The 27,882-nt window shown below is 40.5% G+C and overlaps 1 protein-coding gene across 7 annotated transcripts in view; it reads left to right on the top strand.

Moving 5' to 3' along the window:
- The window catches only part of VPS13B (vacuolar protein sorting 13 homolog B), a 358,159-nt gene that overhangs the window by 154,524 nt on the left and 175,753 nt on the right, over nucleotides 1-27,882 (top strand). For all 7 annotated transcript variants that reach the window (XR_004693247.2, XM_035126123.2, XM_035126121.2 and 4 more), the window contains exons 21-24: nucleotides 987-1,131; nucleotides 7,442-7,572; nucleotides 17,034-17,268; nucleotides 22,277-22,497. Coding sequence is in view for 6 of the 7 variants with exons in the window: in XM_035126123.2 (XP_034982014.2) it covers nucleotides 987-1,131; nucleotides 7,442-7,572; nucleotides 17,034-17,268; nucleotides 22,277-22,497 (732 nt within the window). In the remaining variant the exon portion in view is untranslated. The remainder of the gene's footprint in view (nucleotides 1-986; nucleotides 1,132-7,441; nucleotides 7,573-17,033; nucleotides 17,269-22,276; nucleotides 22,498-27,882) is intronic.

The following is a 27,882-nucleotide window of genomic DNA, read 5'->3' as shown; positions in this document are numbered from 1 at the left end:
TGAATATGAATGCTGGAAGATTCAGGACACATAAAAGAAAGTATGGGAAAGATAAACTGGGACTTGCTCAGATAGCTGCCATCTTGAATGGGTGTACAAGTGCATTAGACCAGGCATCCCCAAACTTCGGCCCTCCAGATGTTTTGGACTACAATTCCCATCTTCCCCGACCACTGGTCCTGTTAGCTAGGGATCATGGGAGTTGTAGGCCAAAACATCTGGAGGGCCGCAGTTTGGGGATGTCTGCATTAGATAAACACATGGATAAACACTGTTTACCTGGGAGCCTGTAGGCTTGCAGATTTGCACTAAGCCATGGTTTGTCTTAGCATTATGTGCAAACCAGGTTTCTGACTCCCATAGCTGTAACTCTGCTCTACAATATGAGGATAATAATCCTGAAGGATTTGCTTTGGGACAGATTCTTAGACTGGCATCCAAAACAACTGTAGGGCCACCCAAACTGTTGACAATGACTAACATTACAATGATGTCGAAACAAAATAAATTCCTTCCAGCAGCACTTTAGAGACCAACTAAGTTTGTCATTGGTATGAGCTTTCGTGTGCATGCACACTTCTTCAGATAGATGTTGGTCTCCAAGGTGCTGCTGGAAGGGATTTTTTCATTTTGTTTCGACTATGTCAGACCAACACGGCTACTTACCTGTAACTATTACAATGATGTGTAATGTTAGGGCTCTCTCAGTGGAAACTTAGTAAAAGCTTGTTTTCTGTAATTGTTAGGAAGAACAAATAGAATGGAGTTGTATACAAGAATGTGACCATTAAAGCTTTTCATCATTCCATTTTCACAATTTGCTTTGGCATTCTATATTCTTTAGTTATAAAGTCAAAGCTATTTCCTAGGAACTTATGGTGATAGAAGTACTGCTTATAGTGCCCTTTCTATGATATGAAGTATCTTTTCTTATGTACTGTTCATAGTTTCTGAATAAGTCACTGTACTTTTCTTTCTTTTTCTAGCAGTCTGGATCTGTTTCTCTGGGGACACCAGTGACTAGGAAAAAAGAGGATGAGGTATCAGTTGGAAGTACGCCTTTGGCTAAACAGCAATCAAATCAGGCCTCTGAATATGCCAGCAGCCCTGTCAAAACAAAAACTGTAACAGGTATGTTTTGTTTTCAGTTAAATCAACCCATTCTCCAGGAACTCCCCCCCCCCCCGACATGTGTACATTCCTGCCGGGTTAGGTGTACATATCGGGACACATTTCTGCAGTTAATGTAGGAAGCTTCATATACAATTTCTAGAGTTTTAATGGATATATTTTCAGTTCAGTTCTACAATGTTAGATCGCATTTTCTAACTTTAACCCCAAATTATTTTTTTATAGTACTTCATTTTAATACATTATTGGGTCAGCTCAAGTTTGCTGGCCTCTCCAAAAAGATAGCTGTTCAGGGAATGCTTTAGTGTATCTTAGTTTTCCAATGCTGTTGTATAAACAAGACACACTGTGGTATTATGGCAAAGAGTGCTGTGTTTGGTTGCAGGAAACTTGAGTTAAAATCCACACTTTGCCCTGAGGCTTGCTAGATGGGTTTTTTTTTTGCAAGTGTAGATGGAGATAACATAATGTAAATAATAGGTCACCTGGTACATAATACAGGAGGGTTATTATACAGTATTGCATGCCATGCTTTGGGGCTTCTTGGAGGTACCTCTGGGAAATGGGATGCTGGACTAGATAGACCTTTGGTCTGAAGTAACAGGGCTGCTTTATTTCCTTTCCATTTACATTAACATCCCTTGCAGTGGAGCCTTCTCTGTTGGCCGAAATGGAGCATAGCCCGCCTGAGATTCTGAGCCACCCCAAACTCCATAGTCCAGTCTTTCTCCTGTCTCCCACAATCATTATAAATGCATTTTCTACTGAATTAGAGGCTTCCTATATATACTTTTGCCCAACTCCTCGGCTTCATCAATCAAAACAATCACTACCAGCAGGTTCCATCCCTTCTCCAGCAGCTCTCACAGAAATGACTTCAGTAGGGCAGTTGATTCTTTTGATGCTACTCAGGGAGTGGTCAGTGCCCTAATTTTTCTTGTTACAGGTAGGTACCCGTGTTGGTCTGACGTAGTTGAAACAACCAAAAAAAAAAAATCCTTCCAGCAGCACCTTAAAGACCAACTAAGTTTTTATTTTGGTATGAGTATGAAGTGTATCTGAAGAAGTGTGCATGCACACGAAAGCTCATACCAAAATAAAAACTTAGTTGGTCTTTAAGGTGCTGCTGTAAGGAATTTTTAAATTTTGTTTCGACTAATTTTTCTTATTTCTCAAGAACCAAAGTGTTGGTGGCTGCATTAGAGGAAGGGAGTGCCCTGGGTTTTATGCCTTGCTGCTGTAGTTTAACACAGCTGAGGGTTTGGCCACTCATCTATTTTAATTCAGCTATGAAGAGTAAAGGCCACAACAAGCATCTTTAATTTGCTGTATCATCTTTTGAGGAAAAGCTGTATCTTAAATCAACCCTAGAGATGGATGGAATCAGTTTCTAATTATTTAATGAAATTAATATTTGCTCATGAAGAAGGAAGCCTTTCTTGGTGGGACTGATACATTTTAAAAACATTTCCGTTATAATAACATACTTTCTTTTACCAGCTCAACTTAAATCTGTTTCTTTTTCTGTTAATTGGATCTTTAGTTTTATTGTAAAATAATTCTGTGGAACTGAAACTTGCAATTAATGAACAGCATATGGTAGATTTTATTCTCTTAGGAGATTTTTTGGTTTGATAGCTGTTAGGCTTTATTGTAATTTTTTGGACTATTTGCATTTGTTGATTTAAAAGTCTGCTGCTACCTATCAAACCTTAAAATAAAGATAGCAATGATTTTTGGAGCCCATTTTTATGCATGCTAACTTGAAAGCCCCAGTGAGTTCAATGGGGAAATATTCCCAAGTGAGTGGGCATAAATTGCAGCCTTAATGTCACCAAAATTGTATATTTTAGAAAACTTTTGAGTGATTAACAAAATGTCCTGTGCACTGTCTTAAAAGTCCTTTATGACTTTCAGTTACAACATGAGTCTTAGGGAGCTGTCTTGAGAACTGCTAGAAACTGATATTGTATCTCGTGCTCTAGGATGGCAACTTTGGTTGCAGCTGGTATATAGCTTAAACTCCTGTTCTTTGTTTCTAGTAGTTTGGGAAGTAATGGCAACTGAAACCTTGCTCGAAATAAAGGGTGGGAAAATATTATTTACTCGGGAAATAATAATAAAAAGCCCAATGTTTTACAAACACACAGAGACACACAGCTCTTGCCCTTGCTCTCAAAATAAATGGCCTTGTCTCTTCTGAATTCCCAATAATTTTCTCAGATGACATTTTCTTGTCCCTCTGCTCTTTGGAGACAAACAAAGGTTGTGTCATCTTGAGGTCAAGACTTGCCACTTTGAAAATATTCCCTAGTTCTGTGTTTCCATTACTGAGCATTCAGCAGAGAGCATTCCATCCAGACATATATCACTTTTAAAATATGGTAGAGCTTTTTATAAGTTCAGATAAAGTTTTTGTGGCTGTAAACTATTTTTTATTGTTTAATCAGTATACAATAAGAGTTGAACATTTGCACAAAGAGGTGTTTTAACAAAATCACCCACTATAGTCCTTATTACAGGTAGGTAGCCGTGTTGGTCTGCCATAGTCGAAACAACAACAACAACAAATCCTTCCAGTAGCACCTTAGAGACCAACTAAGTTTGTCATTGGTATGAGCTTTCGTGTGCATGCACACTTCTTCACTTATTTTGACATTTTAGCAATGTGATTTCTTAGAATGAAAAATGTATAGGGATAAGAAAAAGGGAAACTACTTCCCTTCATTTAAAGAGATGCTAGAAATGACCACCACCTCCAGTATGCAGTTTTCAGTCCATGGCTAGAATTTGTCAGTGGCTGAAGAGAATATGTGAATTCTTATCTTCTTCGTTTTAATTTTGTTGGACTTCTGCCATCCCTGTCCATTGGCCATGCTGGCTGGGGCTGATGGGAGTTGTAATCCAGTATCTGCAAGCATCATGTTGACTATTCCTTGGATTAGAAAATTGGCTATGGAGAGGGTCCCTTTAATTCTTTCCCTTGCCTGCTCAGCCCTGAATCCTTTAGTGTGCATGCTATTTGAGGAAATCCAAAAAGTGCCGCCGGAAATTTGCCAATAGGATGCACCTAGTTTTTAGAGTACGAAAACAAGATATATATATTTTTTGCTTTTTTGAATTGTCCTAGGCATGGCAGCCAACTCCTAGAGGCCTAGGTGCCTGTGCCCCCCCCATTAAATATTTGAGGAAGCTTCTTTTGCAAAGGGGGAAAGCTCCATTTTTGAGGATCAGCTCAGAGTTGCTGAGCTTACCTTGCAAAGGGAAAAAATCCTGTTTTAATGGGGTTCAACTCACAGTTCTGCAGCTTCTCTAGGAAAGAAATGGACCCATTTCTACAGTTTCCAGACAGAAAATCTAATCAGCCACTCACATGTCGCTGGGGAAACAAGCAGCCTCTCTCTGCAGACAACAATTGAGGCCTGGGCAAGGGGCCTGGGCGGGGCGGGAAGGGAGCTAGCTCCCTTATCTGCCTCCCTGATCTCTTGCAATCAGCTGCTGAGCGGGTCCTTTCAACACTCTCTTTCCCTCTTGTTAGTCTTTAGCTCTTTCAAAAAAAAAGCACGATCTGCCTTTCACCCCTGGGCATTTCGGCTCCAGGGACCATGCATTCGCTCCATAAGATGCACGGACATTTCCTCTTACTTTTTAGGAGGAAAAAGGTGCATCTTATGGAGCGAAAAATACGGTAACCTCCATATCTTATGTATCGTTAACTATGTGCTCTCACGGTTATGAGGGAGTAAAACGTGGACACTTTAGGAGGCTAATTAGATGGTGAGACTTGTATAGTCTTTCTGCAGCACTTAGTGGGGTTTTGAGGTGTCTTAGAGTATGGTATGTAAGTGTATGAGTTAAGTCTGGGCCCTGAAAGTGACATGTTCAGTCCAGCCCTGACTGAAGGAGGCAGTGATATATGGAAATAATTCAAAGTTTCATCCATGCTTTGTAATATGATATTTAATGTGATTTTTCTGTACAATAAAATTTATTCATCATAAAATTGCATCGTTATGTTAAGCTCCTCCTTTTAAGCTTTTTTTTTAAAAAAAAAATCACAATTGATTTATACTCCCTCTCCTGTTTCACTTTTGTGAGTGACATTCCCACACCTCCCACTTCACCTCTGTAAATAAATCCCACCCACCCCTTTCTTTCCTTGCTGAGTTTGTCACAATCTTAAAAGGATTTCACATCCTAATTAAGAGGAAAGCCTAGCCTGTGTTAGGTTTGTTTAACATTGGGGTTGATGTAATACTTAATTTGCAGAAGTGAACAGTGCATGCAATCCTGTGACCCTCTAGCAATTGAAAGATCCCTAACCATTACATCTGCACCACCTCTTTGAATGGAGGAAGGGTGTTGTAGAAGTAAATGGAGAGAGAACTAATAAGTTGGGACAACTGGAGCGTTTAAACCAGCTGCAAAATACCCAGAAACTTCAGGGGATTCAATGTTGGGCAGTTCATCCTTCATAATTATTTTTTCTTGGTTTTGTTTTGTATAAAACTAGGAATCAGACTCAATTTGAATACAAAACCTGGATTCATTCTTACACTTAAATGGCAAGACTTTGGTAGGCTGTGAAATCTGTTGGCAGAAGGGAAGCACTTAAATTAGGAGATCACACATTTCCGTTTAGATAACTGAAGGGCTATTGTTTGTGTGTGCCTGCTGTGCAGTGGATGCTTGAACAAGGATGCTTTAGGTGGGTGAAGAATGTTAACTAGACATGAAAGAGCGCAATATTTTTATTTAAATCTAATATTTCCCAGAAGATTCGGAGAGGGGGAAGAACGTTTTCCGGTGTATTTTTCACATGCTGGCAGTAATCCATCAAAACAAGCCCAACCATGTTGTTTTGTAGAGATTCTGTTTTTGTCCTGCATACTAGTGACCACAAATTTTTATTCATATTGATGCAGAGCACATTGTACTGCTTTCTCTTTTGTGTATCAACATCTTCATCCTTGGGAGCTAGTGAAAGGCATCATAAGGGATTAAAAGCAGAAGTATTTCTCTTATACAAAACTTATGCAAAATAACTTTTAGCAAAGGCAACTTTTACAACTCAGTAAAGTATGAAAACCATAAGATGCTTGGTTCAAGGGGGAAAATGGGGGGGAGGGAGGTGTCCCAGAGATTCAAGTACCTTGTCAGGGTTGTTCTGTCAGCACTTTGCATACATAATAAAATATACCCATTCATCGCAGAAAGTGTCTAATTTGCTCCCAAGGCAGTCAGACCTTTCTTGCTGTCTTTTCATACATTGTCATACCATCTATCATTGTCCCTTCCAAGGTTTTACATAACCGTACTATTACAAGTCTGCCATCAGCATGAACCCAATCAGCTCCTAACTTTTAAGATTTTTGTTTTGTCCATCTGAGATGTTTAGCAAAGTCAGTGTGGAAATAGAAAAAGAGCTGGTCTAGTGATCATGTTACTTTCCAAGAACTCTTTCCCCACAAGTTTGCCACACAAGGGTATTCCCAACAAAGTTAGTAATATGGCAACACAAGCAAATCGGAAACAGGTTTTTTATTTATGTAAGATAACTTACATAATTACTGAGGTGTAATTCCAATGATACACAGTTTTTTACATAGTTTCATTTAGTTACATGCCGATCAATGTTAACTGCTTACCATCCCAAGCTTGTTCCACGCTGAGAAAGTTAAGCAATTGTTTTAAACATAGTGCACAATTACTCTGTCATTGTAATTTATGTTGATATTTATTGAAATTTCCTACTGTCTTTTAATTTTGTTGTACTCATTCTTTGATAAAAGATACTTGGAAGATATGATGTTGTAATTGTAGAGGATCTATAAATGTAATATCCTGCTTGTTATGTGCTTGAAAGAGTGGTGCTATTTATAAATAAGCAAATAATAAAATTATGAATATAAAAGCACGTACAGATAGCATCAATTTTTAAGGAATGTGATATAAATTGAAGAGACTTCCTAGATTTGATAACCAAACTGCTGAATTTCTAATTCAGGTTCTTTGGCACATTCAAAGCTAAAATCTCCCTCTTATTTGCCAAATATTTTTGTACTAAATTATTTGAAAGTAACCGCTAGCTATATGAAATGGTGGGATGCTATTGGACTATTTTAAAAATCTGACCTATCCACAATGCTTGCTCATTTAGTTCAATTCAACTAAGTTACTTCTGATTAATTAGAGTTACATAGGTTTCGGTAGAACGTGTGGTGACTAACTTTGGTTAGATTATGCTACTAGGCATCAAGTAAAACAAACTAAGTTCTCAAATGTATTCTATCTTCCTTTTATTTTTAAGAATCACGACCTTTATCAGTTCCAGTGAAAGCCATGCTGAGCTCATCTGAAAGCTGCAGCAGAAGTCCTGAGGAAAAGATGAAAGAATTTATTGGAGTATTGTGGAATGCAGTCAAGCGCCTTACACTTCAGGTAAGATGCTGGCGGGGGGGGGGGGGGGAGAATGGAATATTTGAAATACTTGATACTTTCTAGGATTTTAGCTTATTTTGAAACTCTTTTAAGATAGGTTCCCAGCGTTTGTTTATATAAGAAATGATGAAGCCAGTCTTAAGCACTTTAAGCCCCTTTGGTTGAAACAAGAGAAGAGTTAAGTATGGTCTTCTGCACATTGTCTTATGTGTGGCTCACTTTGACAGTGAGCTTTCTGCAGTGCCTTGTTTGTTTGTATATTTTATACAATATATCATGGTCATATCCAGTTAGACTGCAACCTATGACTATCTTTTGAGTTAAAAAAGAAATTAAACTCACAGGTTGTTGTGGGAACCAGGCAAACAGTGCTCCAACTCCAGTGTACGGCAGACTTTTGCTCCATTACATTTCCGGTTCACTTGAATTTGAAAAGCATAGATTTCCTACTACTACAGATTGCCTTGCTTATCTATATACTGTTTGAATGAGATGATTTGGAGATCTAAGTCAAAAGTTACTCTATTCTCAGCAGAAATTGTTGCCAAATGATAACAGGGTGGGTTTCCCCCCTATTGGGATTGTTTGTCAGGGAGATTTGAGCTCATGGCACTTGGGTGATTTTATTATTCATTTCAATTCGAAACTAACAATACATTTGTACTTGGCGGCAATAAAGTTATAAATCTAGCTCCTGGTAAAGCAAATTGTTAGCCAGCCTCAGGAACGCATCCCTCCTTAGGCTTAAAATCTAGAAGACAGGATGCAGGAGGAAAAAGGAATGGGAGGAGAGAAAAAGCCAGTTCAGGCACCAGTTCTTAAAGTTTTACATTCCTATAGCACAGCTATACAGTTCTGCCAATGCAGTTTCTGGCTGTCTTGGAGAGCAACCCCTTCCCCAGAAGAACTCCCTGCCCCAGAATCAAATCTATGAGCAAAGTATGTAACAGCACCCAGGCCAGGAGTTCAGGGCCACCCATGCCACACAATTCTTTCCTCCAACTGCTGACTCGGTGCTAGTTGGGATTATCAGCAGAGGGGGCTTGATAAAGTCCTCCTCTCTCATTGATGTCTATGGCAGTTCATTGTTTTAAATACTGATTTAAGGGATTCCCTTGCTAACCATGTTTCAGGCTAACAGCAGTACTGTCAAAGTGCTTAACTGCAATTGAGGAGGGATTTGCTTGAGGGCAGTGGGCTGCAGTTGAGGTGTGTATGTACCGGTACCCAATGTTCCTGATTTGCTAATCACGTTTGCAGTGTGGTTGTGGAGCCAGTGTTGCATCTGTTCTGGCCCTTATTATAATGCCCAAGGTATTTTTTCTATTTGAACAATGGTATAGCATTCTTGGGAGTTCCACCATCGCTAAATATAGAACAACAATCTGAGAAAACTTGAAAGCTGCCCTTCTCATTGTAGTCAGCCAGGGCTTATGTGAATGTATTTTGGCAGTATGGTTTGGGGATAGCGATTTACAGGATGACAAATATAGACTGAAAAGGAGTCCTGAGTTGTCAACAGACTGTTGTCTTCATAATTTGAAAGCATGAAAGGGTTGTTCTTTGTATTTATAAATAAATAAATAAATATATAAATATATAAATGCTTAGAACAGAAACACCTGGAAAATTTACTTTGGATCGAAGGCTAGTGTCTGCTTGCCTGTTTTGCTCACAATAGTGTCCAGCATGACAACTCCATGAACTAGGCTTGTTGTAAGTAGTTATGATGTAATTTTAAAAATGCTGTTATGCAAGGGCTTTTTTCTATAGCTGCTAACGATTTCAGCATAAACTTTGCAGTGTCTTTTGGCAACTATAGCATGAGGGAGGGAAGTGTTCACTTTGCATGTGTTCCTGGTACTAATAGCTGCTCAACTTATGAAGTAACGTAAACACAATTATTTTTAAATGGTTGTTAATGCTTGATTTCATTGAGAATAACAAGGGTTCCACATTTTGGCATGAGTTAATAATGAGTAATAGTATGTTGAGCACCGACCAAATAACTCCATATTTTTACTAATATGTTTCACATAAATACACTATTATCAAAATGTTCCTTAAGTACTTTAGAAAATGAATCCTTAGTTACTTGAAAATATTTGAATCGGTATTTTAAGTCAATATGATTTGTATTCACTGACATATTGAAAACAAAATGAATTGGAGTTGGAAATATGGTGATGGCGTGGTGTGTGCAGTATGGAAGGCTCTTAGCCTCAAATGAAAAGATAGCCAGAACTGGTGCACACAGAGTCCTGTACTCTTAAGTGCTGTTTCCTGAACTGTCCATGTGTGAGTGGAATAGACTGCTGATCATGCAAAGGGACTTCCCCTTCCCCTCACCCCTTGCAGTACTCCCCCCATAGCCTTAAAATCAATTCTAAAAGGTTGGGAGTCCCTCTTGAGCAGGTTTTGGTAGTACACAGGACGCTGCAGGTGGAAGAAAGGAAGGTGAAATTCTGTGGCATAAGCAGAGGTTCAAAGTGCAGTTAGACTCCACCTTAACTGGCTATACACTTTGACAAATTATTCCCTTGGGTTCCCTCACTTGCTTTCTGATTGTGACACAATTCCTGCTTTATTTGCACTCATAGTTGTTCTAGTAGAATGTCTAAACCAGGCACCCCCAAACTCCGGCCCTCCAGATGTTTTGGACTGCAATTGCCATATTCCCTGACCACTGGTCCTGTTAGCTAGGGATCATGGGAGTTGTAGGCCAAAACATCTGGAGGGCCGCAATTTGGGGGTGCCTGGTCTAAACCCATGAAGTCAACCTGACAGGAATCTTTGCTGCAGTACAGTATAATATTTCCAAAGGAAACATTCCCATTTCCTCTGTGTGTGTTCATAAGATCACCACCGAAAGCAAAAGCATATGCACAAAATGTGACCTTGAAATCAACTCTTTGCTTCACCCTTTGGCCTCGTTCCTTCCTTCTGCCTTGCATTACTTGCTGCTTACCTTGGTCCTTCCATACTTGCGTTCATTGATCTCCTGACTTTTGATCACTGGCGCTGAATTCTTCTTGTTGGAGTTGCTGAAGATGATGGTGTGGATCATCTTAGGATCTCTTGTGAACTTCATCCAACAACTGGTTGTTGCTAATTTCTAGGCTGTAAAGTGTCATAGAATCATAGAGTCAGAAGAGGACCCCAAGGATCAACTGGTTCAACGACCTATAATGCAGGAATTTCAACCAAAGTAGATAGTCATCCAACCTTTGCCTAAAAACATCTAATGAAGGAGAATCCACAACTACCCAATAATACTCCACCCCCACCCCCCAAAAGCACCAGCATTGATTTGTTTGAGGCTGGAGATGCCAGAAAGCTGAAACTTTAATGTCTTGGAGTTGATGATGGGGTTGTAAAATAGATTGGAGTGGGGGTGGGGGGGATTGGTCCAAGGACCATGTTCCTTTACAACCAGTCTTCCAGGGGTGGGTGTGTCCAGAGGCAAAAAAGTGGGAGGAGTAACAGATGTGGCTCTTACCTTTTTAGTGAAGGATGTATTGAAGCCACGCACAATTCAGAGGTTTCTATACATACATCTCTCCATCCCGGAAAGTAAAACATATCATCACTGTTGATGGATGCATCCCATCCATGCAAAGACACTTAAGCAAGAGATGTAGTAGGGCTGATGAGGAGTGTGGTGTAGTCAGAAGGGGTGGAGCATGGTGAAGGGAGCATGGCTGGGGCGGGTGGACTGAGGGCCAGACAGGGATCCCTTCAAGGCTGCATTTGGCCCCCAGGTGTGACGGTTCCCATCCCTTTTATAGATGTTACCTCTCTCCCTCAATGTCACCTCCAGTGTTTCACAAATTTTAAATATTATATTTGCCAAAGATTAATATTTACAGTAATTACAATTTACAGTGTTTGAGAACATCCCTATTTTACAATACACAATTTAACATTTAAATCATGTGGACATATGAAGTAAAATTCTTATAAATATGAACCGGTGCAATAATTTTCTGGAAAGATCTTGTTCAAATCTTGGGTGAGAGATGACTCATAAAATTACTGTGTTTTTAATATTTATTGTGTTTTTAATATTTCTGTTGGGAGTGGCTGGGGCTATCCAGTCAGATGGGCAGCATACAAATAATAACATTACTATTATTATAATAAAATTATTAGTGAGGGCACTTTTCCCTCAGACTGTAAATGAATTATGGAGACTATAATGCTAGTCTCCTTTGCAAGTTTTGTGTAAAGATTGCTTAGAAAATGTAAGTGAAACATTTTGAAAACATGCCATATCAATATGGATATTACCATTTTAATACTATATTGTTCTTTTTTCTAATAGAAAACTAAAACTTCCCTGTTGTGTAACTTAAAATTCCTATTTGGTTCAATTTGAAGTTATACAACAGGAGAATTTTAGTTTCTTACTAAAGACTGATTTTATTAGTGTGGAAATTGACACATTTTGAGACTTACGCATTTTATCAAGAACACAAAATAGATGCATATTTTGCATGCATATTAGCTGCCCTTTGTTGTTCTGTTATTAGGGAGTGTTGCATAGCAAGCACAATCCTTAACATAATCAAAAAGGAGGTGATTTTGTTTCAAGAATTTGTAATAATTCCTTGTCTTTAGCACACAAGTATGTTCGGTATTGGCAAAAGAACACGTTGCTACCAAAACTGAAATACGATCCTTGAAACAGAAAGGATGTTGCCATGGAAAAATGAAGTAACACTCAGTGCAGCTGTGATGCATTAATGAATAGGATATTTTTTTAAAAGATCATTTGTGTTTGGTGTGGCTTAGAGGGTCCCAACCAGATGGTTTCCATGAACAGGATCTGACCCCCAGCTTGAGGACTTCTTACTGGCAGATTACTTCATTTTCTTTCCCTTGGATTGTCAGATCCTTACATTAATGTAAGATTTACTGCTGCAGATTTATATTCAGTTATATAAATCAGTCACATTTCACATTAAATTCACAATTTTAGACACACAGTTTAATAGTTATTTTTAAAGTGTAAAAAGATTTATTTGATAGCTTTAATATAAGCTATTGATGTAACAGGAATTTTAAGATATTTGGATTACATATATTTTAAAGTACTATTTCTATCAATAAAGCGATATGTGATACATTCTTGTTTAATCAACCAACTAATAATTTTTTAGAAGTACTCTTCCTTTTCTTTTACTCTCTCTCTCTCTCTCTCTCTCTGTGTGTGTGTGTGTGTGTGTGTGTGTGTGTGTATGTGCAGAGCACACAGTTACACATCTGTGGTATCTGAAGAAGTGTGCATGCACACGAAAGCTCATACCAATAACAAACTTAGTTGGTCTCTAAGGTGCTACTGCAAGGATTTTTTTTATTTTGTTTCGACTACAGCAGACCAACACTTCTACCTACCTGTAACTACATACATATGCATGTGCTTCTTCTTTGATTGTCTTCCATAAACACGATTTTAACTCTGGAGGGCAATTCTGGACCCACACGTCCTTCCACGGTGGGGGCATTGGTTCCCGGGCAGGAGTTGATCACGATGTGGATTTGCCAAGCGTGCCTTAGCACACTTCTCCCTTGCGTTCTGAGTTCAAGTGTCTTCAAAGTCTATGACACCTTTGGTAAAGGCTCTTCTCCAACTGGAGCGCTTGCAGGCCAGTGTTTTCCAGTTGTTGGTGTTTATACTACATTTTTTTAGATTTGCCTTGAGACAGTCTTTAAACCTCTTTTGTTGACCACCAGCATTGCACTTTCCATTTTTAAGTTCGGAATAGAGTAGTTGCTTTGGAAGATAATAATCAGGCATCCGCACAACATGACCAGTCCATCAAAGTTGATGTTGAAGAAACATTGCTTCAACACTGGTGATCTTTGCTTCCAGTACACTAATATTAGTTCGCCTGTCTTCCCAAGTGATGTGTAAGATTTTTCAGAGACACCGTTGATGGAATCTTTCGAGAAGTTGGAGATGGCGTTTGTAAGTGGTCCATGTTTCACAAGCATATAGTAAGGTTGGTAGAACAATCGCTTTGTACACAAGCATTTTGCTTTCCCTGAGAATGTCCTGGTCCTCAAACACTGGACTTCAGTTGGGAGAAAGCCACACTCACAGAGCTCAGGCAATGCTGGATTTTGGCATGCATGTTGACCCTTGTAGAAAGATAACTGCCTAGGTAGGAGAAGTGATTGACATTTTCCAATGTTACACCATTGAGTTGGATTTGTGGCGCTGCAGAGGGGTTATTTTGTACTTGTTGGTGCAGCACTTTGGTTTTTTGGATGTTGAGTGATAGGCCAAGCTTTTCGTAAGCTTCTGCAGATATATTTAGGATGGTGTGGAGGTCATCCTCTGAGCATGCGCACACTACGTTGTCATCAGCATACTGAAACTCTATGATGGAAGTTACGGTAACCTTACTCTTTGCTTTCAGCCTGCTCAGATTGAAGAGCTTTCCATCTGTTCGATATATGATTTCTACCCCAGTGGGGAGTTTCCCTTTGACAAAATGTAGGATCATGGCAATGAAAATAATGAATAGAGTTGGGGCAATAACACAACCCTGTTTAACACCTGATCCCACTGTGAATGGTTCACTTTGAGAGCCATTGTTATCTGCGATTGTTGCTACCATATTATCTTGGAGGAGCCGAATGATGTTTACAAATTTATCTGAGCAGACAATTTTCAGAAGGGCAGTCCACAGGGCATTACGATTTACAGTGTCGAGAGCCTTAGTCAGGTCGATAAACTCCATATACAGGGGTTGGTTTTGTTCTCTGCATTTTTCCTGAAGCTGTCAAGGGGTGAAAATCATGTCCACTGTCCCCCTAGATGGCCAAAAACCATTTTGGGATTCAGGAAGGGTCACCTGGGATATTGTTAAGAGACGGTTTGCTAAGATCCTTGCAGGATTTTTGCCGGCTAATAGAGAGATGCCTCAATAGTTTCTGCAATCAGTTCTGTCACCTTTTTTTAAAGAGATTGATAATTTTTGGCATCCCTAAAGTCTGCTGGGATCGCTTCTCTTTCCCAGATTTATTTTGATGAGCTTGTGAAGTTGTTGTGTAAGTTCAATTCCACCCACCTTGAAGATTTTGGTAGGTATCCCATCAGGTCCACTGGCTTTGTTGTTTTTCATTTGGTTAATAGCTGTACACAACTCTCCCAGATTTGGAGATATTGTAAGTTCATCTCTAACTTGTTTTTGCGGAATTTGTGAGAGGACCTCAACATCTACGGTGAAGTAGCGGTTAAGGAGATGTTGGTAGTCTTATTTCCAGCGCAGTGCAATAGCTTCAGTTAGCTGGTTTCCCCAACATAGAAATTTGTCCAAATGTGAGCTGTCCAGGTGTGCATCAAGATCTTACAAACGTATTCTTATGTGTTGCAGGAGTGCACATGCCAACTGATTCTTTTTCAGATGAATACCAATTTATTGTGAATAAATTGTTTTTTGGGGGGGCAGCAATTTCATAATGTCAAAGCATGAGCTTAATACATATGCACAAAGAACACTAATTGGGGGTGCGATTCTAATTCGCATATGCCCCTGTCTTATTCTTTGACAGAACTGGTTAAAAAGCCATCACGGCTTGAATTTCTGTTGAGATGTCCAATTTCTAAAGAATGCAGAGAAATTGGGTATTTTGCCTATTCTGATACGGGTCTGAAAGTATCTTCCCTAATACAGGTTTGAGAACTTAAAAGCATCAAGCCTTAAAACAAACCAACAAACAAGAAAAAATGTGAGGATGTCTGTGATTCAGCCGTCTAACAACATTCTAATAATGCATAGTGCTAGATCCTTATGGCAGTAGCATATGGTGCAGCATATTTAGGCAGAATGAAATGCAGCTGAGTGCTTTGCAAAGATTATAGCTTGTGACTTTCTAGTGCTTGCCTCCCTTGGTGAAGTACAGCAGGTACCAGAGGACATGCAAAGTTCCTCCGTCTTCCCCATTCGATTGCCGGTGGAGATCCTTCTGATCTCTCATCACCCGATAGCCATCCTTAAGCTGTAACTTTGGTGCTGCTAACACAGTGGTTTGACTTCATCTCCAGAGGCGCACTCCATTGTTTCTTGAGGCAGATGTATGCCAACAATCATTTCCCTATACATACCTATGTAATATCTAGATTCATTTAGGCTGCATTCTTAGCCCACTTACCTCGGAGTAAATCCACTGAATTCAGTAGGGCTTCTCAGACATGCAAGGAATGCAGCCTTACTATATCTTACTAGTTTTTGGGTAAATAGTATATATAAAAATTGATTTCAAACATTAGTATTATTTCTAGAAAAGTTACGGATTGGCAAGTTTATATTTCAACTGGTTTTTTGTCATGTAATTTTCTGTGCGAGCACAGACACAAATTATTGCATTGACTATATATATATATATATATATTTAAATTATAGGGGTGCATTTGTTTCTATATCCAAGTTCCTCTACCAACGGCAAACTTTAACGATCAGTTACATGAATAGTTTGCCTTTTTTGTGCACAAAGCTACGGTACTTAAATTGTGCTCTTTTATTCTAAATGTGATAATTTCAGTTATGCAAATTTTGGATAGTTTTTATTTCATGGAGGAGAACTATATTTGTAATGGCATATAAGATAAGATGCAGCGAATGAGTAAGGTTTGCATGACTGATAGTATAAGGAAGGAGCATCTGGTCATAATTGAAGCCTATGAATACTACATCCTTTTTGGCACACTGTGTGCACACTTTTCCTTCTAAACATGGACAACACGCACACTTTCAGACCTATTTCTTGTACAATGAAGGCAAGAAACCTTTTGATTCCCCCCCCCCCAAACATAAACACAAAGGCTAAATTTCCCAAGTTTCTGTGCCAGTTATCACATTCCATGTACACATAACTGCAGAAGATAAACCGTACTAGTAGTATGTGGTTTTGGCAATAATGAGCAATATTTGGCGAAATAACGAAAGTTGCACTTTCTTTACATTTTTTGAGAACGATGCAGGCTCCACAATGCACGAGTGTCTCAAACTACAAAGAAAACAAAAAGTAGCAATATATGAGCTACTAGTCAAATCTGAAGCCTTAGCTAGTGCTAACAAAAAGGTAATACATGGGAAATGGATCAGGATTTTCTTCCTCTCTCTCTCTTTTGAGTTCACTTTCCAAATCAATCACCTCCCTTGGAAAGAGGTGTGGAAAGGTAGATATATATTCAGCTTTTTGTACAAACAGTTTTCTGAACAAGTTTATAGGCTAAAAAGACACCTCTTTAGGTGTGACTTCTTTCTAAAAGATTTCCAAAATATAAACCACCTGCAGCTTTTGGGCCTTCACTTGAAATTTTGTTCATAAGTTGTAGAAATATTTCTAGCTGATTTTGATTCTTGCTATTGTGTGATGCTTAGATACAGTAAAAACATCTTAAGGTCTGTTTATGAGATTCCTTTTATGGATTTGTTTTTGTTTTTCAGCTTGAAGTTCAGTCCTGCTGTGTGTTCATTCCAAATGACAGCCTGCCATCCCCTAGTACAATTGTGTCTGGAGATATTCCTGGGACAGTCCGCAGTTGGTATCATGGGCAGGCTAGCATGCCTGGAACTCTTATTCTCTGCTTACCTCAGATAAAGGTTATGAGTGCTGGCCACAAGTACATGGAGCCCTTACAAGAAATTCCCTTTGTTGTGCAAAGACCAATTCTTGAAGAAGGTAGAGTATAACATATTCTAAAAAAGAAAAGTTCATTCTATGGTCATCTTTTTCCCTGTGTACATTTTCAATGCGCTGAAACCTTTATGTTGAAAAATGTCATTCAAAATGCTTACATACTACAAAATTTCTTTATTTTGTGATTTTGCTCCTGAAATTGTGTTACTTAGTCTTCTCACTTCTCAATCTTTAATATTTTTGAAGGCCACCGTTCTTCCTATTGCTGTGGTTAAATTGCCAGTAACATCCAGGCTTATCTTGTTTATTGCAACTATTCATTCATTCATTCATTCATTCATTCATTCATTCATTCTCTTCCTCTTGCAAACTTTCCCCACCAGACTCATTTGTTTAATATTTGATTGTTTTGTACCCTCTTTTATAGTTGTCGTAACTTGATGTTCCTTTTAGTGATACAATTTGAATGATTATCTTGAAACCCTGAATGAATGAGGTGGTTGCTGTTGAGAGCTCCTCTTTGTTGACTTTTCGTAGCCTGAGGATCTGCTGTTCTGTTACATGTGCTTGCCCTGTTTTCGTTGGCTTGAAATGCCCTTCTAAGATGCATTGAATCTCTTCATAGAAAATGTAAAGCTTGTTCCTTATTATATTTCTACTGCTGGCAGCCCCTCCCGCCAATATATGGAGGGGTTTTGTTCTGAGGAACTGTACATGCTGGTGAAATCAAGGTAACCCATTGAGCTGCAAACGTCCTTCCCCGCCCTGCTCCACCCCTGCCCTGCCCCGCCCTTTTAGCGACATTTCAGTGACATCTTTATGGTGTTTCCAGGTCATTTCCAGGTTCGGCATGATGCATATATACACGGTCGCACACATATTAGATGCACGTAAATGTGGAGCTGCCTGTACTTGTTCTTTAACACATGAAATTGAAATTATTCATGCAAACTTGTGTTTAAGTAAGCCTGTTTCTATCTATTGGTTCATCCAGCCAATAATCATTTATCAAACAGTCAATTATGGATGCTTTCAGGTGAATATATATGTATGGGGAGGGAATGTGAATGTGTTCATGGCAGCCAGTGTTAGGTATCTTCATGATTTTCATCTTCATCTGTGAGAGGAATACAGCAAGGGTGATGGGGGGGGGTATGTTTTTTAACTGAGATTTGAGCCAGGACTTCCCAGTACATAGCTCATGGTTCAGTGGTTCTCAATAGCCATCTGTTTAGTTTGTAACTGAGGTAAGACTTGCCCCATGTCTTTTACAGGCCTTGCGCCTGGCCCCTCTACTAGACAGTAGTTGTGTGAACAGTCAGCGTTAATAGCTGCTGTTTTTCAAATGTGTAGTTTGCCAATTTCATGTCATAACATGGCAACATTTGGGAAAGAACTATGTTTGCTATTAAGCTCTGAATGGAACTTTCCTGACAATTGTAGTAGGTTTAAATAATGACATGTGTAGATTATTTTTGTTAGAATAGGAAATACATGCCATCCATATTTTAGGCCGTATACTATATGAATTTCTTAAACCAGCTTATGTTAACCGTAGACGTAAGTTTCATCTGTATTTGTGCAGTGTTGTTTAAAATGATAGCTTAGGCTGCAGTCCTAATCTCATTTACCTGGGAGTAAGATCTATCAAATTCAGATTTACTCAGACTTACTTCTGAGTGGACATAGGTAGGGCTTGAACTGCCATTGGCCTTTCTTAGTGCACAAAATCACTTAGAGCGTTTCCATTCTATGACTTTCCCTAAAATGTGGTTTGGATGTATCAGAAGGTACAGTATATTAAAAGATGCATTCAGTATTCATGAAATCCAGTGTTTTTGCAAATAAGTAAATAAAATGCTTCACATGTTCTTTCCAAACTCTCAAGTAAAACTTGCTGTGTACATTTAATTCTATCTCTACCCCTGCCTTTTATATCATGAAGTATTATTCACCAAACCACAGTAAATGCTACCTATTTAAAGCTAGTGCTAATCTGTGTACATGGATCAAAACAAAAGTTGAACCCAACTGTGGCCATACACCTCATCATTTGAAACACTACTACCTAATTTTCTCGGAACTCGCTCAGCCGAATTTGTAGAAATACCCGTAAGTCTGGATGAAAGCAAAACCATTTGGCTAGGTAGACTTTCAGCACAGTAACTCCCCAAAGGTTACATTTTGGATGAAGCTACAGTGCACATGTTTGTAATGAATGGAATCTTCATTCAGCACAGTTCCCCATTGAAAAACCTCAGTGTGCTTCTGATAAATACAATTTTTTGCTTTTCAATGCTGATGCCACCCTGCCTGATATAAAGAAAAGCATGTGTAGGCATATGTATCTGTTTAGGTACCGTATATGTATAAGACGACTTTTTAACCCAGGAAAATCGTCTCAAAAGTCGTCTTATACGCCGGGTATAAGAATCTGTGGCCACTGCATATGGTGGGGGGAGCTCAAAAACAGCTGCGGCCGCATCCCCGCTGTATGCGAGCAGAGGATCCCGGCGCTGGAGTGCCGCCGTCGGCAAACCGCTCTGTAGTGTGCATGTGGCTCCGCACCCTGCTTGCCCCACACATGTCAGGCCCTCCCCGTCCCTTGGTGGGTCGGCATTTGGGGCAGTTCCGCTCTCAGGCGCGGGGTGTGCTGGCGACACCCTCCCGACCTGTGGCGGCCCCAGCGCCCACATGAGTGAGGTTGTTCTGGGAGCCCAGCCCCGGCGCTCTCCACTCCCCCCATCCTCATCCTCCTCCGCTCTCTCTCCCCCCCCCCACTCGCCTCGGTGCCTGGAACAATAGAGTGCGAGTGGAGTCGGCTCTGGGCTGCGCTCCCTCCCCTTCTCCCTCTCCCCACCTCCCCTCCCTCCCCTCCCACCCGCCTTGCGCCAGAGGCAGAATAGCCGTCGCTGGAAGAGCCGGTTCCATGCCCACTGGAGCCTCCTCTCGCCGCCGCCTCGTTCTCCCCCCTCAGCGCGCAGCCCTGGCATGGACGTTAGGTTTTACCCTTCCGTCCCCACCACCATTGGTTCCTTGCCTGGGGCTGACCCCGAGGGGTGGACGGCGGGTGGGCGGACGCGGGGGGAGGTGAGGAGGGATGGGCGCAAGTGACCGGGCAAGGATGGAGGATGCAAGTGACTGAGGAGGACGTGCGTTCAAGTCTCAGCCCCCCACCCCACCCCACCTCCCCTTATTCCCCACATCTTCTTCTTCAAGAGCTAACTGCAGTTTTTATGCTTCAGCTCCTTCCCTCCCTCTGAATGAAATCTACGGTAGTTCAAAATGCTACCGTAGTTCTTAGCATGCCTGCAAGTAAGTGCATTTAATCATCTGTGCATTTAAGCACAGTTGTCTCTTTTGGCTTCATTTACCGGTATTTAAAAAGCGGGGAGAGGAAGAGATGCAGAAAATTTTTATTTGGTGTGTGTTGGAAGTTTGGGATATACTCGTTACGGAGAGTATATCCCAAACTCTATATTTTGACTGGAAAAGTAGGGGGTCGTCTTATACGCCCAGTCGCCTTATAGACATACTGTAATGGGTGACATCCAATGCTGTCTGTGCAGTGAATTGCCCCTCATGCAATCCGGCTTCTCTTTCCTGTTCTCTCTCCTCAGCTTCCTGCATCCCCCCAAAAAATATATATTCTCTAGGGGCTTAGGGGGTCCTCCAGAGGCAATCAGCATTTGAACAGATTCTAGGTCATTAAAGCATTAGAAATATATTTGTCTGTTTACTTACCCATGTGAAGAAGGATAAACATTCCTTTAGTAGAGTTCTTGCTCTCAGCAGTTTCCATTGTTAGTAGGGAGGAAAATATTTAATTCATGGTACATTTGTAAGGGACGCAGGTGGCGCTGTGGGTTAAACCACAGAGCCTAGGGCTTGCGGATCAGAAGGTCGGTGGTTCGAATCCCCGCGACGGGGTGAGCTCCCGTTGCTCGGTCCCTGCTCCTGCCCACCTAGCAGTTCGAAAGCACGTCAAAGTGCGTGTAGATAAATAGGTAGCGCTCCAACAGGAAGGTAAACGGCGTTTCTGTGTGCTGCTCTGGTTCACCAGAAGCGGCTTAGTCATGCTGGCCACATGACCCAGAAGCTGTCTGCAGACAAACGCCGGCTCCCTTGGCCAGTAAAGCGAGATGAGCGCCGCAACCCCAGAGTCGTCTGTGACTGGACTTAATGGTCAGGGGTACCTTTACCTTTACCTTTTACCACTGTTATTGGTCTGGAAGGTTGGCATGCTTGGACTCTCCAGTTGCATAGTAGCTCTCCATTTTAGGGAAATACATTTCCCAAACTTGAGATAGGTGGATAGCAAACACATTTGCACTTTTGGAATCATCTCCTTAGTGGTATGGCGACTCCTGCTTAATGGAACTAAGTTAGTTATGTCCATTAATTCCAATGGGTCTACTATGAGTAGGATTATAATTGCTACAACCCCAAAATCTGTTCAATGATCTCACATTGAATGATTACCCAGAACTGCCATGCCCTCTTCTCATATTCCTGTAAACATATTTGTTCTCTTTAAAAACTTTGCTCTCAATGATGTGGCATTTTAAGCATTTTTAAGATGTTTTATCTACCCGTATTTTTGAACCCCAGTGATCAGAATTCTTCACTGCGGGAGATGTTTTAAATTGGAGGCTATAATCCACCTAAAACCAAATTACTCTTAAGTCCCATTGAAGGGGAGAGCATAGTCTTAAATCTATCCTGCTGAAATCAGTATAAATTAAAAGCAGTCATGGGTGATTGCTATAAAAACAATGACAATATGGGGGTTCATCACATGGACAGGTGCAAAATATGGAATATAATAACAGATATTCTTGATGTGTGTATTATATGTAGCAGGAGATTAATTCTAAGTTCCGCACAACACAAGGTAGTTGCTGGTGATCATTATTTGATTTGAGCTAAAGAAAAATTGTAGTTTGCTACAAGAATCGTCCCGTCATGAGGTGGGTTAATTTATTTAATGTATTAAGCTTTTGATATTTTCTTTATGTATTGAATATTTGCTTTGTTCTTGATCCACTAGGTGATGCTTTCCCTTGGACAATTAATCTAAATCATTTCAGCATATATACTCTTCTTGGGCAGCAAATGACCCTGAATATAATAGAACCAATGGGCTGCACTTCTACTCTAGCAGTTACATCGCAAGCGCTACCTGCTGCAGGACCTGAATCCAGGCACTCATTCGTTGTATGTCTTCACGTTGACCTTGAATCTCTTGAAGTAAAATGCTCAAATCCTCAGGTTGGTGCATTTATTTGATTTATTGGGGCAAATCAAAAATGGTTGATTTAAGAATTACTATTCTGGGTTTTGTAAAAGAAATACCTTTCTTTTAAGCGCTCTCTCCCCCCCCCCCAAACCGCAAAAAAAAGGAGCCATCAAGATCACTGTGCTTAGATTAGATTACAATTTGCTTTGAAGCTCTTTCAACTTTTGTAATTTAAATTCGTCTCAAAGTGTAATAGCTACGGCACATAAATGCATCTTTTGGCTGATGGAGTGAAATGACTTGCAGATGTACTGTTCAATGTTGGGGCCCAGCTTTGCTGTCACTGTAGATGCATCTGTTGAAATGATCTAATGTAGTCTTTGTGCAAATTAGCACATACCTGTTCTCGTCCAGCGTAACATACCGTCCATTAAGGCAAAAGGCTATTTATTCCTTTATTTATTTATATACTTTCACTCTGGCTCTCCATCCATGCAGACCCCAAGGTGTCTAACCACAAGTGGAGCATAAAACAGATTTAAAATATACGTAGTTATTACATTTTTAAAAAGCCAATAAAATTCAAAAAGGGAAGCAGGAAAATAAGTCTTCAGTCACTGCCCACACCAAAAGCACATTGAAATAACATGTTTTGTCTGAAGCAGGGGTGGAAGGAGGAAAACCAACTGGGAATTCCAGGGCAAAATATTTCATATCAGTTCCACCGCTGAGATGCCCCTGTCCCATGTATCCAAATAGCATACCGCTACTAATGGTGGGATAAGTGGCATAGCTTCAATTTAAGCCTGCCAAGTGAGCCCATAGGACATTCCGTTAAGCATTCCAGGCCAAAACCATTTTGCACTTTTAAGGGTCAGAACCAACACTTCTAATTTGTCTTAGAAGTTCCGGAACTAATAAAATTGATATAATATCAGTGTAATGTTCTAAAAAACAAACAAAAAACCAGGCCCCAATCAGGATGTTGTATTCTGTATTCTGCACCAACTCAAATTCCAAGTGCTCTTCAAAGACAGTTCCTTGTAGAGCAGATTGCAATAATCTAATCTGGATATAATCAAGGCGTGTCTAACAGCGACCAGATCCAGGCCTGGATTAATTGTATTTGATTGCATGGGTGGAGCACAACACCTCCTCCCTGTTCATCACCTCATTAGCAAGGTGCTGAGTTGGAGACAGTCATGTCAGGGGTTGCAGTTCAATCCCAAAATGGTTTTTGGTAAAGAGGGTTTATAATGGTAGCAGCATGCTGCCCCCCCCCATCTTCTTCCTCTTCTTTTTTTTCTTTTTTAACTTTTACAAGCTGTCAGCTTGGGCAGTGTAGCAGAGATCTGGCCACTGTTGTTCTCATGCAAAACCAGCTCCTTTTAAAAAGAAAGAGGGAGAAAATGATCAAAGAGTATAAAGGTAAAGGTAAAGGACCCCTGACAATCAAGTCCAGTCGCAGACTCGGGGGTTGCGGCGCTCATCTTGCTTTACTGGCCGAGGGAGCCGGCGTTTGTCTGCAGACAGTTTTTCCAGGTCATGTGGCCAGCATGACTAAGCCACTTCTGGCGGTACCTATTTATCTACTTGCACTTTGATGTGCTTTCGAACTGCTAGGTTGGCAGAAGCTGGGACCAAACAACATGAGCTCACCCTGTCTCAGGGATTCGAGCTGCCAACCTTCTGATTGGCAAGCCCTAGGCTCAGTGGTTTAGACCAGTGGTCCTCAACCTTGGGCCCCAGGTGTTTTTGGCCTACAATTCCCATGATCCCTAGCTAGCAGGACCAGTGGTCAGGAATTATGGGAATTGTAGTCTCAAAACATCTGGAGGCCCATGGTTGAGAACCACTGGTTTAGACCACAGTGCCACTGGCGTATATGATGATGCAATTAATGCATGCCTACAAAGGGCAGACATGTAATTAAATTGCTTTGGATAATTATTTGCTAAATTATGATATGCATAATACATACCACCTGTATCTTGAACATTCTGTGGAAAAGACAGTCCCTTAAATAACTTAAATGCCTGTTCTTCCTAATTTTCCCTTTCCCAGGTTAGCAGGATGGGCTGTTGGCTCCACCTCTTTGGTTGAAGGCAGGGCTCCCACCATGCATATTTTCATCAGTTCCTGTGTGTTTTCATCAGTTCCCTTTGAGCACCCACTTTGGTGACAAAGGGTATAACAGGGGTTAGTGTTGCTGTCACGAGCCTGGTCGGTCCCCGGAAATTCCTGTTGGTAGTGGGAGGCACAATAGAGTACTCTGAATGACAGCTCATAGAAAGACCCAACAGCTGCTAGTCTCTTTAGCTTGAGAACGCCTTGTTTTTCTGGGGTAGAGGCAGTAGTCTCTTTCTGTCTTCAAAAGCGAGAGTGACACATAGAGCAGGGGACTTAAGCCTGTTCCCCAGCTCAGAACATTCAGGTTCTAGGTTAAGCTGATGTAGGGTTGCCTCAGATGCCACAGGAGAGCTATGTGCTCAGGCTAGTGCAAGCATGCACTAACTAGTGATTTGGAGCTAATAGGATCTGCACTGTGTCTAGCATGATTCTCAAAACAGTGCTCTCTCTCTTGTGCTGAGGTCCCTATTATAAGATTTGAATAGAGTGTGTGCATTTTTAAAAAGAGATTTGCGCATCTCTGGATTGTTAGTCTTGCTTTTAATTATAGGTAAAGGTAAAGGGACCCCTGACCATTAGGTCCAATCGTGACTGACTCTGGGGTTGCAGCACTCATCTCACGTTATTGGCCGAGGGAGCTGGCGTACAGCTTCCAGGTCATGTGGCCAGCATGACAAAGCCGCTTCTGGTGAACCAGAGCAGCACATGGAAACACCATTTACCTTCCCGCTGTAGCGGTACCTATTTATCTACTTGCACTATGACGTGCTTTTGAACTGCTAGGTTGGCAGGAGCTGGGACCAAGCAACGGGAGCTCACCCCGTCGCAGGGATTCGAACCACTGACCTTCTGATCGGCAAGCCCTAGGCTCTGTGGTTTAACCCACAGCGCCACCCGCGTCCCTCTGCTTTTAATTATACTATACTTCTAATTTTGAAGATGTTTCCAAAGCTACCACAACATTTAAGTAGTATTGCCAGAGTTGGGAATGAAAGGGACCTCACACCAGTACCGGCTCTCTTTAAATTATTAGCTGCATATATGGGAATGATCAAACAGTTCACTTCAGAGTTGCCACCAACATGATAAATAGAAACCACCACCCCCTTTATAATCAAATGCAGTTAATAAAATATAATCAGATACATTTCTAACCAACAAGTGAAACCTTAGGTCTTCTTCACTTTACCTATGGCAGGGTTGTTTAGTGTTTCTTTCATATTACAGAAAGGGTCTCTTTCTGTATCTTGTGTGCAAACAACACATAGGGTATTTTAATTTTTTTATTTTCCTCCCATGGGAAAGTAGGCCATTCATACATCCATGGTGTACGTTATAGATTCAGGTTCAATACAGGTTGCAAAATCTTGCTTGCTGATAGCATCTCAGGCACAACTATTCTGAATCATAGAATCATAAAATTGTAGAGTTGGAAGGGATCCCGAGTGTCATCTAGTCCAGCCCCCTGCAATTCAGGAATCTCAACATGTGTCGATGACATCTATGTTTCAGAATACATTTTTCAGCAGGGGTGTGAGATCTCAAATTCTACACCATCTTCAGGCTTCACAACAAGATAAAAAGGAGCCACGAGTGTATATTTTATTGATTGCTTATTTACTTGTGCCTTAAGAAAGTGTTATGAAAAAGCACCATCAAAACCTGCCATAATACTATAACAAGGCACAGAAATGGACAGATGCTGCAACTGAAAGACAATTGATGGTTTTCATCTTCTTTTACTTTGCCTTGAAAATATTTGGCTGTGGAAAATATTTTACTGTTACATTGGATTTTTTTGTTTTAGAAAGAGTACTCTGCTATGGCCATAGCTGCCAAGTTTTCCCTTTTCTCGCGAGGAAGCCTATTCAGCATAATGGAAAATCCCTTAAAAAAAGGGATAACTTGGCAGCTATGGCTATGGCCTCTACAAGTGTAACATTGGCTCCTTGTTAACCAATCTAATTTATTAATTGTGATGTTTAATGCTGTTCTTGGCTAGGGTGCTTTTGAAACATTTGTATTGAGTTTCATTATATTGATTTGTCTTGCAAGCTGGCTTGGATGCCCTTTGTAAACAGAAAGGCAGAATAGAAATATTTTGATAAATATATACATAAATCTGGAGCCTGCTTTGGATACTTGTATTCCCTCCTTGTCCCTCCACTCACTTTCCTTTTCTCTTCTTCTGTAACCACAATTAAGCAGTTTATTGGCAGATGGTTTCAGATACTCTTTAAAATGTTTTCTTACCAAAAATGTGGTTGAAAACCTCCAAGTATACTTTCCATTGAAGAACTTAGCACAGAAATAAATGTATGCCATAGCCCTTCTAGGATAGTGTCACTTCCATAGTTGTAAACAGTGTTCCCAAATTTGGGGCACAATTTTCTTTCTGTAAACAAAAAGTGTCTGGGGCGAGATAGATCCCACAAAATCTATTGATTTGGGGAATTATGGTATTTTCTTGTCCCGATCAATTTTAACCACATTGTTTATCATGCAAAAACTGATCAAGGGAACAGGTTATATATAGTTTTGTCTTCTCCTGACACATCTCATGTGGATTTGTTTGGGACAGTCTTGTCCTCCAAGGTACATTTGAATTTGGCTTAAGGTAACAAAATCCTCCACAAAGTTGTGTCTTGTCAGTTTCTAAGTTTTTGTCAATGAAGGTTAGGAAACCATTACTTACATTAACATTGGTGCTGAAAGAGCATTTTTACCAGGGAGGAGCTTTCATTCTTAAGGCTAGGATCCTATTTGTTAGTAGCTTTCAGGAGGTAGTCATTGCATTATGTGATATCCACATTGCCATAAAACAGTGAAGATGATTTTAAGAAGCACAGTGGTACCCTGGTTCTCGAACGGCTTAGTTGATGAACAAATCGGCTCCCGAATGCTGGAAACCCGGAAGTAAGTGTTCCGGTTTTCGAACGTCTTTCAGAAGCCGAACATCTGATGCGGCTTCCGCTTGAGTGCAGCCAATTGGAAGCCACACCTTGCTTTTCGAACGTTTCAGGAGTTGAACAGACTTCCGGAACGCATTATGTTCGAGAACCAAGGTATCACTGTATCTTTTCTGTGGCCTAATAATGAAATTTCACAAAGTATTTTCACGCCACAGGAGACTGGGAGAGATGGCTTGCATGAATCATTGACACTTGATCAGCTTAGCAAAGTATACTAGAAATAGGTATTTTTTCCATGTTAACAATATTAGATTTATGCTGTACTGCCATCCATATGTGCCACAATCAATATCCTTATGACAGTTACCTGTGTAA

This window comes from Zootoca vivipara, chromosome 8 (genome assembly GCF_963506605.1).
Source record: "Zootoca vivipara chromosome 8, rZooViv1.1, whole genome shotgun sequence".
NCBI lineage: Eukaryota > Metazoa > Chordata > Lepidosauria > Squamata > Lacertidae > Zootoca > Zootoca vivipara.
The sequence above is the reverse complement of the archived record's forward strand: the minus strand, read 5'-3'. Positions and strand labels throughout refer to the sequence as shown.